Here is a 20,770-nt window from a genome sequence, read left to right on the forward strand (position 1 = left end):
TATGAATGGATATTAAAAAAATATAAGCTATAAGCTTATTTTTATAGCTCTCAAAAGATAACCATCACTACCTACAACTGTTATCTTTCAAAATAATTTGTTTTGCAAGATGTCCTGAAATACAGAAACTATGATGAAATGAAACTTAGCTAATACCTTCACCACAGCAGTAATGAGTAAACAATTTCCAACTCCAAACACAGAGCCTAAGTGAAAAATAATCATAAAGCCTTAGTGAGCTCCCAGAACCATAAAATACCCATGTTTGCATAAACAACTACTTTTCTAGAAGCAAAAAAGCTCGTTTATAGAGATAAGTTCAGTCAATTTACATTTCCACAGCCATCCCCATAATAACTGAACAGATAATTAAAAGGGAGACATTATTTCTCTTATGGGACGGAAGAGATTCCTGGCTAAAAATAATTCTTTAAAACATCAAAAGCTACTCAAATTCCAAAAGAAATACTCAAACACTGTTCAAGACAATTTTGGAAGACTGCAGTGCCCATATGTATCTCTCTCTCTTGATCTCAATGAGAGGAATCGGGAAGACCGAATGACTACACCACTGCACACTGTGGTCTCCTCAGCTTCTGATTAAATCCCAGTGTTTCTGGGACAAGCATTTTCAAACAGTCCTGAGTCATAAAATAAACTTTGTCAAATAAACTTTGGCTCAAATCTGTAGCTGTTGGTCACATATATTATGATACTGAGAAATTTTGCCAATATTTTTTCCCAGCAACTATAAAGAATTCCTATCCAAATTAAAAACCCTCAGTCACCTATACATGTGACTATTAACCCTCAAGACTGGCCCTGAAAAAAGATATGTCTGGATCCATAAGATCAACTTGGGTTAGGAATGACTGAAGCGTGCATTTCTTGAAAATCAATTCACTGTGGACCTTACTAATTACACTGGGCAGCCCTGCTTTAAAAGTAGAAAATGCCAAGCTTGAAACCATTTCAAGCAAATGAGTAGCCCATATGAGGGCTTCCTAAAAGCTGAAAATATGGGAAATGGATTTCCTTTAATCACTGGTCTCCATTCCTGCCTATCTGAACAAGTTTTTTTTGTAACAACTCATATAAACCTGAAGAATGAGAGTACCATTAGACATAAAAAGCTACACTAATACCCTGCTGAAGATTCAAGTTTTTCAAGCATATAGAAATATGAGACATCTAGCTTAAGGTTTAACAAAAAATGCATTATAGTGTCAGAAAACTCTGAATGCTTATGTAAAAATATATACCTTTTTAGGACTAGTAAGTATTTTCTTCTGCTTTAGGGTCATAGGTATAAAGGGTATTAATAATGGCTGAGACAGAAAATAGAAGTAACAATACAGAGAAAAACTGAAGAGAAGAGTGCTATGGGCTTGGGGAAAAAAAGTAAAAAACATGTAAACTCTGTTAACAGAAATTTCTTATCAAAAGAAAAAAATACAAATTTCATAATATTTTCATTTTGAGAAGTCTAACCAGAAAGAGGGAAAAATTAAATTGATACTTTCAAGGGTTTCTGCATGCCAAACACAACAAAATTATTCCCATTAGCAGTACTGTGAACTTCCAATAAAGAGAAATAAACTTCTCTCTAGAACTTCACCAGTTTAAGACACTCTCTGGTAATATTTCAGTACCAGGGTACACGCTAGGGAAATACAGGAGAGATAATCTGAGCAAGCTCAAGTTTCTAAGAATTAAATCTGTTTTTAAGTTCAACAGAGTTTATGAGACTTCTCTAGTAGTCCAGCGGTTAAGACTCCGAGCTTCCACTGTAGGAGGCATGGCTAGCTGGTTGGGGAACTAAGATCCTGCATGCCACACAGTGCAGTCAAAGAAACAGGGAGGGGGGAAGAGTCTAAAAGTATATAAAATCTAGAAAATAGCATGTCAGTTCCTAAAAAAAAACAAAAACAAAAAAAAACAAAAACACAGAATTACAATATGATCCAGCAACTCCCTTTCTGGTGATATACTCAGAAGAATTAATAGAGGGAATTCCAAAAGATATTTCTACACCTGTGCTCATAACAGCATTATTCATAATAGCCAAAACATGGAAGCTACCCAAGTGTGTACCAACAGATGAATGGATAAACAATATGTGGTACATACATACATTCTTACTCAGCTTTAAAAAGGGATGCAATCCATCTACAACATGGACGAACCCTGAAGGCATTAAGTGAAACATGCCAGTCACAAAAGGACAAATACTGTAGGATTCTACTTATACGAGGTGCCTAGAGTAGTCAAGTTCATGGAGACAAAAGGCAGAAAGGTGGCTGCCAGGGACTATGGGGAGAAATGGGGAGTTAGTTAACTATGTTTAATGTGTACAAATTTTTCAGTTTTATAATACGAGAAAAGTTCTGGAGATGGATGGTGGTGATGGTTGTACTGTATTATTCTATTCACAAGGTACTTGGAGTAATCAAATTTACAGAGGAAAAAAAGCAGAATGATGGTTACCAGGGGTTGAAGAGAGGAGGGAATGGAGAATTATTCTTCAACAGGTACAGAGCTTTAGTTTGGAAAGATGAAAAATTCTAGAGACAGCACTGATTGTTGTTCAGTCACTAAGTCATGTCCACTCTTTGCAATCCCATGGACTACAGAACCCAAGGCTTCCCTGCCCTTCACTATCTCCCAATTTGTTCAAACTCATGTCCTTCAAGTTGGTGATAGCCAAACATCTCATCCTCTTCCACCCCCTTCTACTTTTGCCTTCAATCTTTCCCAGCATCACAGTCTTTTCCAATCAGTCAGCTCTTCACATTAGGTGGGCACAGTATTGGAGTTTCAGCATCAGTCCTTCCAAAGCACATTCAGGACTGATTTCCTTTAGGATTGACTGGCTTATCTCCTTGCTGTCCTAGCGACTCTCAAGAGTCTCCAGCACCATAATTCAAAAACATCAATTTTTCGGCGCTCAGCCTTCTTTATAATCCAACTCTCACATCCGTGCACGACCACTGGAAAAACCACAGCTTTGACTATATGGACCCTTGTCAGCAAAGTGATGTCTCCACTTTTTAATATGCTGTCTAGGTTTGTGGCACTGATTAACTTTCTAATATTTTGCACGTTTTGAAATGTTTATTTTTATATGATGATATTTAAAATTTTAGTAAAGACAGAGAATGAGACAGTTGGATGACATCACTGACTCAATGGACATGAGTTTAAGTAAACTGCAGGAGTTGGCAGTTTACTTCCCCGATGGACGGGGAAGCCTGGCGTGCTGCAGTCCATGGGGTCACAGAATCAGACACGACCGAGCAACTGAACTGAACTGAAACTATATTGATCATACTGTGGTGATGGTTGCACAACAACATGAATGTACCTAATACCACTGAACTATATACCTAAAAATAGTTAAAATGTTAAGTTAGAAAATGTAGCTGTGGTCCTTCTCTGGTAGTCCAGTGGCTAAGACTCTGTGCTCCCAATACAGAGGGCCTGGGTTCAATCCCTGGTCAGGGAACTAGATCCCACATGCTGCAATGAAGATCAAAGATCCTAGATCCTGTGTGCTGCAGCTAAGACCCAGTGCAGCCAAATAAATAAACATTTTTTAGAAAATGTAGCCATGCCCTGGTAATTTTATATTCTGTTTCAAACCATCAACTCTGGTCCAAGGCCTGGGGAGATGAGAAATAAACTAATCGAAATACTGATGAATGTCACCAGATAATAGACTATAATGCCCACAGAAATACCATCACAAATCTTCATTCATAAGCTCCAATACAACAAGGACGTGAAATGACTATATTTGCACTGTCCAAGACTTGGAATGTGGCAATGCAAATAAGGAATTTATTTTCACTTTAATTAGCTCAAATTTAAATAGCCACATTAGCCATATGGGTAATGGAAATCATATTAGACAACATAACCAAATTGGTACACTATTATATTAAGTAGAAAGGTCTTTGGTTTTTACCACTTATATACTCCCATTTTCCAGCAATGCAAAGCATTCAGTATTCCTATATTCACTGAACGGACCCCTCAGAAGTAATACAGGAACATTTTCTATTTTCTAGAAAGTTTGCCTTTAGAAAACTGTTTAAAAAACAGGTTTAATAGTCACTTGACTGGAAGATGAGAGCAGAAGCATTAAAAGATTCCTAGATTTTCAGGTGAATCAAATCAATGACTGCATTGCTAGGGGAAAAATCAAAGATTCTAGGTTTTAGAACTAAAAAGAATCAAGAAACTCCAAAGAGGAAAATTACTAGGAAAAGAAGTTTGAAACTGATACTCCATGACCCATGACCTTCCAGATATATTTAGAAGAAAATTCTCAAGGCTATGTGATAAACCAATGCCAACTTAGTGTATCAAAGCATGATTTGATTCCAGTTGATTTATGTCTTTGGATTCTTTTCATCAATCCCTTTTCAGTTTAGAGAGTGAACTAGGAAACTTCTGAGATAACCTCTAATCCACAGACTGTCTCCATAAAGGTAGTCTCCTTCTTCTAATCTAAGTTAAAAATTTAGAACAAATGAGTAGCACAGTTTATTAGCCCTATAGTGAGATGGTCTTTCCGTCCAATACTACACCTTCTACTCATTTTGGTTACTTAGAGGTAAACAAAGGAAACTAAGTATTCAAAATAGTCCATTGTTAAACAGACTTCCTTTAAAATGTCTCACAATAATTTTCTTTCTTTTAAAACACTCTAACGATATCAGTGATATCTGCCTATCGCATAAAACAAAAAAATGGCTCTCAGTTGTTTCCAAGAATTTTGGTGAAAAAAAGTTAGAAGTAATGACAGTAGATTCTTCTGAAAATGGCTATTTTATACAAATCTCAGAGAAAGAAAAGATGTTAATGTGTAGCACGGGCAGAACCATATCCAAATTACACCTTTATACCAAATCTACTGTCCCTAGGGTTCATTAAAACTATACTAAATGGCTCTAAGGTTAGTAAAGTATGGGGTTGAGGGAAGTAAAGATAATCGTTTTTCAAAACATTTATTATCAAAGCGGTTTTGAAACAAACCAGGTAGATTCTATTCCTTACCAATTTAATTTTTCTTGTTATTTTCTTAGGGACTATACAGTTTTGGATGATACTTTATATGGTATAATTATAGTTACCACATTTTCTGTTTTTAACTAAAGTAGATTTTGGGGGGGGGGGGGGGTGGGCAAGGAGGCACCATGTGGCTTATGGGATCTTAATTCCCTAACCAGAGATTGAACCTTGGGACCCTCTGCAGTGAAAGCACAGTCCTAACCACTGAACCGCAAGGGAATTCTTTATCAATTTCAAACTGAAAACTAAAACCTTATGATACTACACTAGCATGATTTGTTACTACACTAAAACACTTTTTGTTTAAAATGTCACTTAGTGATCACTTCAAGACAGGATAGTTGTGGCAAAAAGTTCTCCTTTTCTGTACTCAAGTCGTTCAAAGTATAAAATGGGGGTGATAAAAATTTCATAGAACCGTTCAGCTTCTTCAGCGTTACTGGTTGGGGCATAGGCTTGGATTACCGTGATATTGAATGGTTTGCCTTGGAGATGAACAGAGATCATTCTGTCGTTTTTGAGATTACATCCAAGTACTGCATTTCGGACTCTTGTTGACCGTGAAGGCTATTCCATTTCTTCTAAGGAATTCCTGCCCGAAGTAGTAGATATAATGGTCATCTGAGTTAAATCCACCCATTCCAGTCCATTTTAGTTTGCTGATTCCTAGAATATCGACGTTCACTCTTGCCATCTCCTGTTTGACCACTTCCAATTTGCCTTGATTCATGGACATAACATTCCAGGTTCCTATGCAATATTGCTCTTCACAGCATTGGACCTTGCTTCTATTACCAGTCACATCCACAACTGGGTATTATTTTTGCTTTGGCTCCATCCCTTCATTCTTTCTGGAGTTATTTCTCCACTGATCTCCAGTAGCACACTGGGCACCTACTGACCTGGAGAGTTCCTCTTTCAGTATCCTATCATTTTGCCTTTTCATACTGTTCATGGGGTTCTCAAGGCAAGAATACTGAAGTGGTTTGCCATTCCCTTCTCCAGTGGACCACATTCTGTCAGAAAAGATGTCCTTTTCATTATAGGGGACTAGAATGCAAAAGTAGGAAGAAACACCTGGAGTAACAGGCAAATTTGGCCTTGGAGTACAGAACGAAGCAGGGCAAACGCTAATAGAGTTTTGCCAAGAGAACGTACTGATCATAGCAAACACCTTCTTCCAACAACATAAGAGAAGACTCTACACATGGACATCACCAGATGGTCAACACTGAAATCAGATTGATTACATTCTTTGCAGTCAGAGATGGAGAAGCTCTATACAGTCAGCAAAAACAAGACCAGGAGCTGATTGTGGCTCAGATCATGAACTCTTTATTGCCAAATTCAGACTTAAATTGAAGAAAGTAGGGAAAACCACTAGACCATTCAGGTATGACCTAAATCAAATCCCTTATGACTACACAGTGGAAGTGAGAATTAGATTTAAGGGACTAGATCTGATAGACAGAGTGCCTGATGAACTATGGACAGAGGTTCGTGACATTGTACAGGAGACAGGGATCAAGACCATCCCCATGGAAAAGAAATGCAAAAAAGCAAAATGGCTGTCTGGGGAGGCCTTACAAAAAGCTGCGAAAAGAAGAGAGGTGAAAAGCAAAGGAGAAAAGGAAAGATAAAAGCATCTGAATGCAGAGTTCCAAAGAATAGCAAGGAGAGACACGAAGGTCTTCCTCAGCAATCAATGCAAAGAAATAGAGGAAAAGAACAGCATGGGAAAGACTAGAGATCTCTCCAAGAAAATTAGAGATACCAAGGGAACATTTCTTGCAAAGACAGGCTCGATAAAGGACAGAAATGGTATGGACCTAACAGAAGCAGAAGATATTAAGAAGAGGTGACAAGAATACACAGAATTGTACAAACATCTTCACGACCAAGATAATCACAGTGGTGTAATCACTCACTTAGAGCCAGACATCCTGGCTATAGGAATGTGAAGTCAAGTGGGCCTTAGAAAGCATCACTACGAACAAAGATAGTGAAGGTGATGGAATTCCAGTTGAGCTGTTTCAAATCCTGAAAGATGATGCTGTGAAAGTGCTGCACTCAATATGCCAGCAAATTTGGAAAACTCAACAGTGGCCACAGGACTGGAAAAGGTCAGTTTTCATTTCAATCCCAAAGAAAGGCAATGCAAAAGAATGCTCAAACTACCGCACAACTGCACTCATCTCACATGCTAGTAAAGTAATGCTCAAAATTCTCCAAGCCAGGCTTCAGCAATATGTAAATCGTGAACTTCCAGATGTTCAAGCTGGTTTTAGAAAAGGCAGAGGAAACAGAGATCAACTTGCCAACATCCGCTAGAGCATTGAAAAAGCAAGAGAGTTCCAGAAAAACATCTATTTCTGCTTTATTGACTATGCCAAAGCCTTTGACTGTGTGGATCACAATAAACTGTGGAAAATTCTGAAAGAGATGGGAATACCAGACCACCTGACCTGCCTCTTGAGAAATCTGTATGCAGGTCAGGAAGCAACAGTTAGGACTGGACATGGAACAACAGACTGGTTCCAAATAGGAAAAGGAGGACGTCAAGGCTGTATATTGTCACCCTGCTTATTTAACTTATATGCAGAGTACATCATGAGAAACACTGGACTGGAAGAAGCACAAGCTGGAATCAAGACTGGGGGGAGAAATATCAATAACCTCAGATACACAGATGACACCACCCTTATGGCAGAAAGTGAAGAGGAACTAAAAAGCCTCTTGATGAAAGTGGAAGAGGAGAGTGAAAAAGTTGGCTTAAAGCTCAACATTCAGAAAACGAAGATCATGGCATCTAGTCCCATCACTTCATGGGAAGTAGATGGAGAAACAGTGGAAACAGTGTCAGACTTTATTTTCTGGGGCTCCAAAATCACTGCAGATGGTGACTGCAGCCATGAAATTAAAAGACGCTTACTCCTTGGAAGGAAAGTTATGACCAACCTAGACAGCATATTCAAAAGCAGAGATGTTACTTTGCCAACAAAGGGACGTCTAGTCAAGGCTATGGTTTTTCCAGTAGTCATGTATGGATGGGAGCTGGACTGTGAAGAAAGCTGAACGCCAAAGAATTGATGCTTTTGAACTGTGGTGTTGGAGAAGACTCTTGAGAGTCCCTTGGACTGCAAGGAGATCCAACCAGTCCATTCTAAAGGAGATCAGTCCTGGGTGTTCTTTGGAAGGAATGATGCTAAAGCTGAAACTCCAGTACTTTGGCCACTTCATGCAAAGAGTTGACTCACTGGAAAAGACTGGGAGGGATTGGGGGCAGGAGGAGAAGGGGACGGCCAAGGATGAGATTGCTGGATGGTATCACTGACACGATGGACGTGAGTCTGAGTGAACTCCAGGAGTTGGTGATGGACAGGGAGGCCTGGCGTGCTGCAATTCATAGGGTCACAAAGAGTCGGACACGACTGAGCGACTGAACTGAATAAAAACTTATCTCATAAAGATTGTTCTTTTAGAGGATTTGAAATACTGAAAACAGAACATCACAGGAGGCTGAGTAATATTGTTTATTTTCAGTCACCCATGGATATGTTAGAAAAACACAGCAAAAATAAACAAAATTCATAGATAAAGACAAATCTGAGTCATCCAACTGCCCCTTTGGAGATGCTACAAGCAGCTATGCATTCAAGAACATTTTTAAGAACCTGTGTGTGTCAGGCATCTTGATCATTTAATAATCATGGTTTATTCCCTCAACTATGAGTATCAGATTATATAAACTGAATACATAATATATATATAGATTATAATATATATATAATCTATACCTATATTATATACAGTCTATTAGGGCAGACAAAACAAGTTTTCAAAAATGTAAAAACATGGTAAATGCGATTAAAGTGCTTTAGGTGTTGGGGCAGGGGCAGAAATGAATTTCAGCAGAAGAGAATCAGTTAACACTTTAGACAGAATTTAAGCTAGGCTTTGAAAAGATGGGTTAATTTCTTCATTTGAAGATAGGAATGGGAAAAAGTAATAGGTAAGCACAAAGGTAAGAAAAAAATCAATCATAAAATCAGACAAAGGTAGCATTTACCCCCTCCATCCCCTCAAAAAACCCATCTGCTTTCTTTGAGATACTACAACTGTGTGAGTGCTGATGTGAGAAGACCCAGGAAAGAGGGAGTTCGAGGATACAAGTAAGACACAGGATAATCAAAAGATCAAGGTTCCTGAGAATTCAGAAAATAAGATGCAGAGCACTGAGACCTGACAGAAGCAATTGGATACACATGCTCAAGTTCTTCAAATCAGACGTCAAGGGATGGTGGTATATTGGAGAAAGGGGAGAACGACAGTGCTTGAGAAATACAAGACGTAACAAAGAAAAGGGCCAGTCAATGGAATAAGGTTTTGATAAAATTCAAGAACTAAGTAAGACTTCTTTACTCAATCAAACTGACTGAAACATCAGATTGCCTGAGGGTTCCTTCCAAATTAGAGTAAAAAGTTTTTCCACCCTCAAAGGTGAGGGAACCCACAAGGACAGAGAATGCGAACATAAGCAATATTAACAAAACTATGAAAACTAGAAAGCGCACACACACACTCACACACGCTCAGTTATCTTTGGGACCCGGTGGACTGTAGCCCACCAGGCTCCTCTGTCCATGGAACTTTCCAGGCAAGAATACTGAAGTGTGTTGCCATGTCCTACTCCAGGGGAATCTTCCTGACCCAGGGATTGAACCTTCGTCTCCTGCATCTCCTGAAATGGCAGGTGGATTCTTTACCACCGCATCACCAGGGAAGCCCCAGAAAGCTAATGGGTGAGTGTTAACCCTCTAAGCAGGTCTGAGAAAGCTGAAATTTGCCTGCAGGCAGGGAGGGAAGAAGGTATAAGCATGGCGGAAGCCATGGGGGCACACTGTAGGAAATCAACCCTAAATATTCATTGGAAGGATTGACGCTGAAGCTCCAATACTGTGGCCACCTGATGTTAAGAGCAGACTCATTGGAAAAGACCCTGATGCTGGGAAAGATTGAGGGAAGGGGGAGAACGACAGAGGATGAGATGGTTGGATGGCATCACTGACTCAATGGACATGAGTTTGAGCAAACTTCAGGAGAAAGTGAAGGACAGGGAGGCCTGGCATGCTGCAGTCCAAGGGGTCACAGAGAGCTGGACATGACTGAGTGACTGAACAACAACAATAAAGGGGGCAAACTCACTCATTTGCAAAATTCCAGAAAAGCTCAAGAATTCCAAGTATTGAGGTGCATCTGAAGACAGAAACAGAAAACAGGAAAAATGGAACAGAAAACAAAGGAATGGGTTCAGAAAGCTTTGTCAGCAGTTTAGTTTCCTAGATTTTCTCCCTGACTCTTGAGGGACCAGGATACTGTAACTATCCTCTCACCATCACATAACACTCAAGGTTTACTTTGGAGAGACTACAGTAGAACTCTGGACTTTTGAACAACAGGCTCACCTATGGATGGGAGTATCATACTGAAAACAGATTAAATAAAGTCCATATCCCTGGGTCGGTAAGTTCCCCTGGAGAAGGAAATGGCAACTCACTCCAGTATTATTGCCTGGAGAATCCCAAGGACGGAGGAGCCTGGTGGGCCCCAGTTCACTGGGTCGCAAAGAGTCGGACACGACTGAGCGACTTCACTTCACTTCACTTAATGGTGAGATCCATCCTCCAGCTGATTCTCCCACATGCCACCAGCAGCCTAGTTTATAACTCCCCGACCCCCACCCCAGAAGAAGACTAGAGAACTCTGAGTAAAAAAAGTGATCCAGGGAAAAAAAACCAACCAAGTCAATGAGAAAGAAGAGATGAAGGTTCCCTTTTCAATTATCTGTCAAATGAGGGAGTAATCCAAAAAAAGATCATGGGATCCAGGATTCAGTGCATCCAATACAAGAGAAGGGAATTCCCTTAAGATGGTGAGATCCCAGGACAATAATTATGCAACAGACCTGGAGAGCAACCAGATCAGATTGGAGCAGGAAAATAGAGGGCTCTCAGGAAGTTTTCTTTTAACAAAAATGTGAACAGATTACCAGTGTGAACATACTAAGAGGATATTTACACCTACTAAGAGTGGGATGGATTACTGTAGATACACAGAAAATAAAGCAAACATTAAAAAAAAGAAAAAAAATTTTCACCAAAGTGGCACAAAAAAGAAATTATCATGGTATATATGTTTCATGATTTATAATGGGTAATGATATGACCAAAAATGTGGTATACCTATGTTAGAGTAATGGGGTATGAAGACGTGAAAGGAGCTTAAATCCTCATCTTTCATAAGAGAAAGTCTATATAAGACTGCTCTCTTTTTATCCTAAATCTTGTAAAACTATTTCCATTTTATAACTTTTAGAAAGTTTTTAAAGCCTGGTTTAAAACTTATTTTAACAATAATAACTTGTTATTAAGCTAATAGTTAATAACCTTAATTTTTGTAAAAATTAAAATTATTTAAGACTTCAAAAAACCAAAAGGTATTACATCACATTATTTAAGATTCTTGAGTCAGCAAAATAGAATTTCAGTGGATTATGTGATCAGAGCTCAACGTGTGAGTCAGTGATTTGGGGGGTTGGTGATTTTTTTAGCAATGACAAGATCCAAGATGTGACTATGTGACCAGGTAACAGAGAAAAAGAAGTAAGGGAATCAAGAAGCCAATGTGTTAGCTGAATTGTCAGTCCAGACGCTGAAGATGACTAAAAACGATGATGTGTGACTGTGCTATTTTCCAGGCCCACTTTTCCACTCTTTACTACCATGTTTTCTGGCCCAGTATGCTTGACCTCTATGGAACAGATCAACAGGCTCCTGAGACCCTTAATTAAGGGTTGGGTTTGCCCAATGGGGAATCCCAAGAGGAAGTTAGGAGAATAAGGTGTAGATATTTATTCCTCCAACTTCCTCCCTGCAAAATCACCTCATGATGGCTAGGGCCCTTCAAATGAAAACTACCATTCCTCTCAAGGCAGTCAAGTCCATACTCCTCTTGAGAGCGCAAGAAGTAACCACTCCCTATCTTATTTCTTATGGCTTAGGGCTATTAACAGTTTGGCTACAGGTTTCTATATTATCTTTAATTGCACATTATATCTGCATCTTTATAAATAGTACCTTTATAAAACAAACCCTTCTCAAATTAGCCTATTTCACATGTGCATCTGTTTCTGTTGGGACCTGACTGACTGTAAACAGTGATAATGATGATGGTGAAGACGCAGGGCTATAACAGAGACTCACTTCAGTTCAGTCGACTGCAGTACACCAGGCCTCCCTGTCCATCACCAACTCCCAGAGTCTACCCAAACTCATGTCCATTGAGTCGGTGATGCCATCTAACCATCTCTTCCCCTGTCATCCCCTTCTCCTCCTGCCCTCAATCTTTCCCAACACGAGGATCTTTTCAAATGAGTCAGCTCTTCGCATCAGGTGGCCAAAGTATTGGAGTTTCAGCTTCAAAATCAGTCCTACCAATGAACACCTAGGACTGATCTTTAGTATGGACTGGCTGGATCTCCTTGCAGTCCAAGGGACTCTCAAGAGTCTTCTCCAGCACCACAGTTCAAAAGCATCAATTCTTCTGCGCTCAGCTTTCTTTATAGTCCAACTCTCACATCCATACATGACCAGTGGAAAAACAATAGCCTTGACAAGACAGCCTGTGTTGGCAAAGTAAGGTCTCTGCTTTTTAATTTGCTGTCTAGGTTGGTCATAACTTTCCTTCCAAAGAGTAAGCGTCTTTTAATTTCTTGGCTGCAGTCACCATCTGCAGTGATTTTGGAGCCAAAAAAATAAAAGTCTGTCACTGTTTCCACTGTTTCCCCATCTATTTCCCATGAAGTGATGCCATGGGAACAGACGCCATGATCTTAGTTTTCTGAATGTTGAACTAGTGGAAAGTAAATAGCTAATATTTAAGTAGCAATTACTAACATATTTCGAGTTATACGTTTCAAGAACTTTGTCAAGCTCTTTGCAGGTATTAACTTAAACATTACAAATATTCTGTGGCAGCAAAGATTTTTTTTGTCTGGTTCATTTCCATATACCAACACCTAAGAGCTGGTACATGGTAAACACTCAAATACTGATTTAATACAATAAGCAAGTTTGGTAAAAAAAAAAGAGCTGGCTTTTGGTGTGGTGAAGCATTTCTCCTACTTTTACTTCAAAAACTTTGAAAGAGCAGGGACATGTGGCTTCCCAGCACAGTTCAGTTCAGTTGCTCAGTCATGTCTGACTCTTTGGGACCCCATGAATCGCAGCACGCCAGGCCTCCCTGTCCATCACCAACTCCTAGAGTTTACCCAAACTCATGTCCATTGAGTAGGTGATGCTATCCAACAACCTCATCCTCTGTTGTCCCCTTCTCCTCCCACCCTCAATCTTTCCCAGCATCAGGGTCTTTTCAAATGAGTCAGCTCTTTGCATCAGGTGGCCAAAGTATTGGAGTTTCAGCTTCAACATCAGTCCTTCCAATGAACACCCAGGACTGATCTCCTTTAGGATGGACTGGTTGGATCTCCTTGTAGTCCAAGGGACTCTCAAGAGTCTTCTCCAACACTACAGTTCAAAAGCATCAATTCTTTGGTGCTCAGCTTTCTTTATAATCCAACTCTCACATCCATCCATGACCACTGGAAAAACCAGAGCCTTGACTAGACAGACCTTTGTTGACAAAGTAATGTCTCTGCTTTTTAATATAATATCTAGGTTGGTCATAACTTTCCTTCCAAGGAGTAAGCGTCTTTTAATTTCATGGCTGCAATCACCATCTGCAGTGATTTTGGAGCCCCAATAAATAAAGTCAGCCACTGTTTCCCCATCTATTTGCCATGAACTGATGGGACTGGATGCCATGATCTTAGTTTTTTCACTTTTCACTCTCCTCTTTCACTTTCATCAAGAGGCTCTTTAGTTCTTCTTCACTTTCTGCCGTAAGGGTGGTGTCATCCGCATATCTGAGGTTATTGATATTTTCCACATCACAAAAACTAACTAAACACTAAGACCCCCGGTGGCTTCTTCAGTGGTAAAGAATCTGCCTGCCAACACAGGAGAAGCAGGCCCAATCCCTGAGTCTGGAAGATTCTCTGGAGAAGAAAATAGAAACTCACTCCAGTATTCTTCTTGCCTGGGAATTCCCATGGACAGAGGAGCCTCGCAGGCTACAGTCCTTGAGGTCGAAAGAGTCAGATTCAACTTAGCAACTAAACAACAACTAAGACCATATAAGAATGATTTTCTTATGTAGCCTACAGTGAGTCTTATTCCTTTTTCCTCTCATGTGGTCATCCAGGACTTGAGTTTCCGATTTTTGTTTCTTTAAGTGTAATATTCAAAGTCAAGGTAGCAAATTTTAAAATGCTTATTATGCACTTACAGCCAAGGAGCCCTCAAAAGGGCAGAGCATCTTTAAGTACCAGTTTTGAGTTTTAAAAAAGAAATGGGAAGGGAGGGGGCAAATTTAAAAATATGTTTAGGTCTATGAAATGCAAAAATAAGAAAGGTAAAGTCAACAAGATCACCAAGAATACATACCCACGCAGAACTAAAGCAAAGCAAGGGTAAATGGGAAAATTAGGGGAGAAAGCATAATGCACGTGATTCAAATGCGCAAAATACAATGTATATACTGGTTGCAATAAATTAACCCCCTCATTGGATGCTGACACAGTTATCTGTAATAATCAAGGCAGCTTTGATATCTATAGCCTATAAAGGTAAAACCCAGGAGATAGATAAGATAACTGCAGATTTTCTGAAACCAGAACTGATTTTATGTTGCACTCCAAAACACAAGAAAAACTCACGTGAATAAGGATCGAGAAACCTGAGAAGCTACGAGAATACAATACTCAAACTAGAGCGAAAAACAGCAAAGAACAGTTAAGATGTAAGCTACGACTGGAAAGGAGTTACCGGACGTAACACCTAGACATCGAAGAGAGACGGATAAAGCATCCTTAGAAGATGGAGGAGGACCGGGATTGGATTTGGTTGAAGAAAGACAAAACGGAAAAGCAAGGCCTAAGAAGCAAGTAGCAGCAAGGTAAAACTTAACAGGAACAGATCGAAGCCACAAGCAAGAAGTATAGGACTTACAAATCACATTCTACCGGGAGGGGAAAGGGCCACTTCGCGACCGACCAGTGCAACTAGTTTCCGAAAAGTGGCGGCGATGTAGGTTCGCAGCCCCACCCCGCGGGAGCAGCTCCTCTCCAAGGAAGACCTCACAAGGCCAACCGCTGGACTCCAGCTCGAGCCTAGGTCCTATCTCGCCCTTGCCCCGCGGCGCAGAACGGCCTCTCCCGGCCCCTCACCGAACGCTGCAGCTCCCCAAGCCAACACGAGGCGCGCTCCTTTCCGCTGGGATCTGGGTCGTGGTACAGCGCCTGCACTGCCTGGTACACGAGCTGCAGTGTCGGCTTTGCTCCTTCCATGGTGGTAGCGGTGGTGGCGGCAGCGACGGCTCTGGCTCTTCTCCCGAGGCTCCTCCGATTGCTCCGCCCTCGCGCTTCCTCACTGTGTCGGCCACGGCCGCTCCCTGACTGGCGCCATCTCCTCTTCGGCCGTTACCAGGGCAGATGGGTTCCTCGTGGAAGTTACCCCCTCGGAAACACAGGTTAGATCGTATTCAAGTTCCTGGTCGTTTTTCCGATCTTCCCACAAGACTCCACACTTCTGAATCCAGACGCCGGTGCTAGCTTCCTGACCTGCTGACTTGCCCTCCGAAGGCTGTGCCGGCAAGACAGAGACCCCGAAGCGTACCTCAACAGCTTTACCCGGACCGGAAGCGGCAGCACCAAAATCTTTGGCACACTTCCGTCTGGTGCGTTGTAAACGGCCTCCGTGCGGGCACGCCTCCTCTTTTCTCCCCGCCCCCTCCCGGAAGTGACCCTACAGGGACAGGAGCCGGTAAGAAGTGGATCTCCACATTTTTTGCTTGGGACTGGAGCTCTGCGATCCTCGTGGCGCGAACACCTGCGCAGCTTTCCCCTCCTTGGTAATGGATCCGAGGTCTTTCTAACCCCCTTCCGACTTTTTCAGCCCTTCCCGGAGAATCCTTTAGGACCCCCGTGGACAAGTCGCGTCAATTCAACTGTGGCCTGACACTGACTGTACTGGAAAGCCATGGATGACTTAAGACAGAATTTGTATACTGACTGTAATGGAGGAGACAGACATACAGTCAAATAACTAGCGTACAAACCTGGGAAATGTGCCATGTTGGAAAAACATAGAAAATACCTAGAAACCTCTATCCACGAAATTCTTACACCCAAAAGGGTGTGATTCTATTGCTCAGTACACTGAGTCCAGAGTATTTGCACAAACACACTGAATTGTGTTTTTGTGTATGCCTTTCATTCTGAATCAAATATCAATTCTACAATTCTCAATACACAAAAGAATATAGAAATCTTGGAATCCGTACTAGGGAGAAAATTTCCGAACATTGCTATGTCTCCTTTGCAATAATAAATAGCTGTTCAGTTCAGTTCAGTCACTCAGTCGTGTCTAATTTTGCGACCCCATCGAAGGCAGCACGCCAGGCCTCCCTGTATATCACCAACTCCTGGAGTTCACTCAGACTCTCGTCCATCGAGTCAGTGATGCCATCCAACCTTCTCCTGCCCCCAATCCCTCCCAGCATCAGGGTCTTTTGAAATGAGTCAACTCTTCATATGAAGTGGCCAAAGTATTGGAGTTTCAGCTTTAGCATCATTCCTTTCAATGAACACCCAAGACTGATCTCCTTTAAAATGCGCCAGTTGGATCTCCTTGCAGTCCAAGGGACTCTCAAGAGTCTTCTCCAACACCACAGTTCAAAAGCATCAATTCTTTGGCACTCAGCTTTCTTCACAGTTCAAGTCTCACACCCGTACATGACCACTGGAAAAACCATAACCTTGACTAGACGGACCTTTGTTGGCAAAGTAATGTCTCTGCTTTTCAATATGCTATCTAGGTTGGTCATAACTTTCCTTACAAGGAGTAAGTGTCTTAATTTCATGGCTGCAGTCACCATCTGCAGTGATTTTGGAGCCCCCAAAAATAAAGTCTGACACTGTTTCCACTGTTTCCCCATCTATTTGCCATGAAGTGATGGGACCAGATGCCATGATCATTGTTTTCTGAATGTTGAGCTTAAAGCCAACTTTTTCACTCTCCTCTTTCACTTTCATCAACTGAAGTCCAATGGTTCTGTGAAGACCTATAAGATCTTCTAGAACAAACAACAAAAAAAGATGTTGTTTTCATCATAGGGGATTGGAATGCAAAAAGAGGAAGATGTACAGAACAGACTTTTTGACTCTGTGGGAGAGGGAGAGGGCGGGATGATTTGGGAGAATGGCATTGAAACATGTATAATATCATATAAGAAACGAATCGCCGGTCTAGGTTCGATGCAGGATACAGGATGCTTGGGGCTGGTGCACTGGGATAACCCAGAGGGATGGTATGGGGAGAGAGGTGGGAGGGGGGTTCGGGAGTGGGAACTTATGTATACCCGTGGCAGATTCATGTTGATGTATGGCAAAACCAATACAGTATTGTAAAGTAAAAAAAAAAAAAGAGAGAGAGAGACACCTGGAGTAATAGGCAGTTTTGGCTTTGGAGTACAAAATGAAGCAGAGCAAAAGCTAACAGTTTTACTAAGAGAACACACTGGTCATAGCAAACACCCTCTTCCAACAACACAAGAAATGACCCTACACATGGACATCAGCAAATGATCAATACCAAAATCAGATGGATTATATTCTTTGCAGCCAAAGATGGAGACACTTTCTACAGTTAGCAAAAACAAGACCAGGAGCTGACTGTGGTTCAGATCATGAGCTCCCTACTGCAAAATTCGTACTTAAATTGAAGAAGGTAGGGAAAACCACTAAACCATTCATGTACGACCTAAATCAAATTCCTTACCATTATACAGTAGAAGTGACAAATAGATTCAAGGTATTAGATCTGACAGAAGAACTTGGACAAAGGTTCGTAACATTGTACTGGAGGCAGTGATCAAAACCATCCCCAAGAAAAAAATGCAAGAAGGCAAATAGTTGTCTGGGAGGCCTTACAGATAGCTGAGAAAAGAAATGAAGGGAAAGGCAAAGGTGAAAGGGAAGGAGATACCCAATTGAATGCAGAGTTTCAGAGAATAGCAAAGAGAGACAAGAAAGGCTTCTTAAGTGAACAATGCGGAAGAAATAGAGGAAACAAAAGAATGGGAAAGACTAGAGATCTCTTCAAGGGATTAGTCATTATCCAGAATATATAAAGAACAGTTCAATAATGAAATGACAAGATAAGGTTTGGTTACTTGAAAGACTAATCAGGTGATTAGAGGGTTGTAAGATTAAGATTAAGATTAGGCTAGATTAAGTACAATCAGTAACACTGATATCGATATAATGGTAATGAAACCCTGATCAAAACAGTGGACATCAAAGTTCAGTAGAGATTTCTGGTTGAGGAACACGTTTATATCCCAGAAGGGTAACATATCCTGACTCCACCAAGACAGGACAGATGTGTCTTCTTCCCACAACGTGCCCTATGTATCGCCTTTTAAGTAAAACTTCAGTTATAAGTAAGTGTAGCACTTAACTGAGTTCTGTAATTTTTTCTAGAAGAGTTTCAAACTTGTGGGGGTAGTGGGAACCCTTGAATTTGTAACCAGTTGCTCAGTAGTGCAGGTAGCCTGGGGATTCCTGAAGTAAGGCTGACATCCAAAGTGAGGGTAGTGAGGTGGACTGAGCCTTTCAGCCTGTGGAGTCTGATACTACAGATGGTGTCAGAATTGACTTGCCCTTCACCCCACTGGGGTAGAAATAAGACAAATAAGATGTCACAGAGACTGTAATTTAGCATAAGTCCTCCCCCACAAAATAGATTAATCAAATGTGTTAACAATTATTAAACACAGGGAGTAGGTAATTGTGGTCACTATACCATTTTCTCTACTTCTCTGAAATTTTGCAAATTAAAAGTCATAACTGGAAAAATTATGTCAGTTTTATTTATTGACATGAAAAGATATCAAAATATTATTGAAACAGATTATGACTCAGTATGTAAAAATACTCATTGACAGGAAATCATACCTATGTTTCTATATAGGTAGAAAGGTATCCAGAGAAGGCAATGGCACCCCACTCCAGAATCCCATGGATGGAGGAGCCTGGTGGGCTGCAGTCCATGGGGTCGCTAAGAGTCAGACACAACTGAGCGACTTCACTTTCACTTTTCACTTTCATGCATTGGAGAAGGAAATGGCAACCCACTCCAGTGTTCTTGCCTGGAGAATCCTAGGGATGGCAGAGCCTGGTGGGCTGCCGTCTATGGGGTCGCACAGAGTCGGACTTGACTAAAGCAACTTAGCAGCAGCAGCAGCAGCAGCAGCAGAGAGGTATCTGGAAGAATTTTCAACAGAATGTTAACACAGGTTAGTTGCAGTGATGGACTTTTGAGAGGTTTCTACTTTCTTTTTTGTGTGTATTTCTTCACAGCATTTATCACCATGTGACACATTCCATATTTATATTATTTTTTGGCTATTCCCTCTGTTAACAGAAGCTGTCAGTAACATCATATCCCCAGTGCTTTCAGTGGTTCCTGGCATATGGCAGAAACACAATAAATATTTGCTAAATGCATTAATAATGTTTCTATGACTTGAATTTTTCTTTATAATAATTATTGACACTTTTAAAAAATATATTTTCTCAAAATCAATGGTTGTTTTTTTTTTCCCAAACAGTGACACTGTAAACTTGAAGTCATAACCATCAGGAGCCACTGTCAACTGAATCTTGGTGGCTGTTTGCCCAAAGGCCGCACAGCACAGACCTCTTCTGGCCCAACTTCAACCCATAGGGCACATATCCTATATCATATTCCTCCAGCTGCAGAACCCAAGACAGTTATAAACCCGGTTATTAAACCTCTTTCCTTCCATTAAACCCACGTCAGGGGCTCACGTGCTGAGGACAGCATTTGCCTTTGTGTGGCTCTCCAGCTCAGAATTTCCTCAGTCATGGCCAGCTTTGCCCCCAATTTCCCTTGCAAAGCAAATTCAAACTGGTGAGAGGGATCGGGAGAGGAGGATGGGGAATAGAGATTGTAAATTTCTATGGAATAGGAAGAACATGAATTAACTGTCCACTGTCAAAAGGAGCCTTCTGCAAAGAGCGATGTTCTGTGGGTCAGTTCTGATAGAGTGCGGTGGCGAAACACTAAGCAGGTTGGAATTTTTCTGAACGTTCACAAAGTGATATTCTTTTCAGAAAAAAAAAAATACTGAACAGAGAACCCAAGGGCAATGGTAGAGAAAAGACATACACAGTTCAATAAAGGTCCACCCACCTGCCCCCGTTCCTTCTTGTGCTCTGTCATATCTGACTCTTTGTGGCCTCGTGAACTATAGCCTACCAGACTCCATTGCCCATGGAATTTTCCAGGCAGGAATACTGGAGTGGGTTGCCACTTGCTGCTCCAGCAGGTCTTCCCGACCCAAGGACCAAACCCACGTCTCTTCTGTGCATCTCCTGCATTGGCTGGCAGATTCCTTACCACTAAGCAGCTCCCTCCTTCTCCTTAATCCCTCACAAAGTCTTCCTTCTCCGGTTAACTCTTCTCTTTGGAAGCCAGACATAGAGGAGGGG

At 41.1% G+C, this 20,770-nt stretch overlaps 1 protein-coding gene across 1 annotated transcript in view; it reads right to left on the bottom strand.

Annotated features, from left to right (window-relative positions):
* TNPO3 (transportin 3) overlaps positions 1–15,884 on the bottom strand; it is an 83,745-nt gene extending 67,861 nt beyond the window's left edge. The window contains exon 1 of the mRNA XM_052639253.1: positions 15,422–15,884. Within this exon, the coding sequence (XP_052495213.1) occupies positions 15,422–15,541 (120 nt within the window). The 5' untranslated portion in view covers positions 15,542–15,884. The remainder of the gene's footprint in view (positions 1–15,421) is intronic.
* Between the last annotated feature and the right edge of the window lie 4,886 nt (positions 15,885–20,770).

This window comes from Budorcas taxicolor, chromosome 4 (genome assembly GCF_023091745.1).
Source record: "Budorcas taxicolor isolate Tak-1 chromosome 4, Takin1.1, whole genome shotgun sequence".
In the NCBI taxonomy this organism is placed as follows: domain Eukaryota; kingdom Metazoa; phylum Chordata; class Mammalia; order Artiodactyla; family Bovidae; genus Budorcas; species Budorcas taxicolor.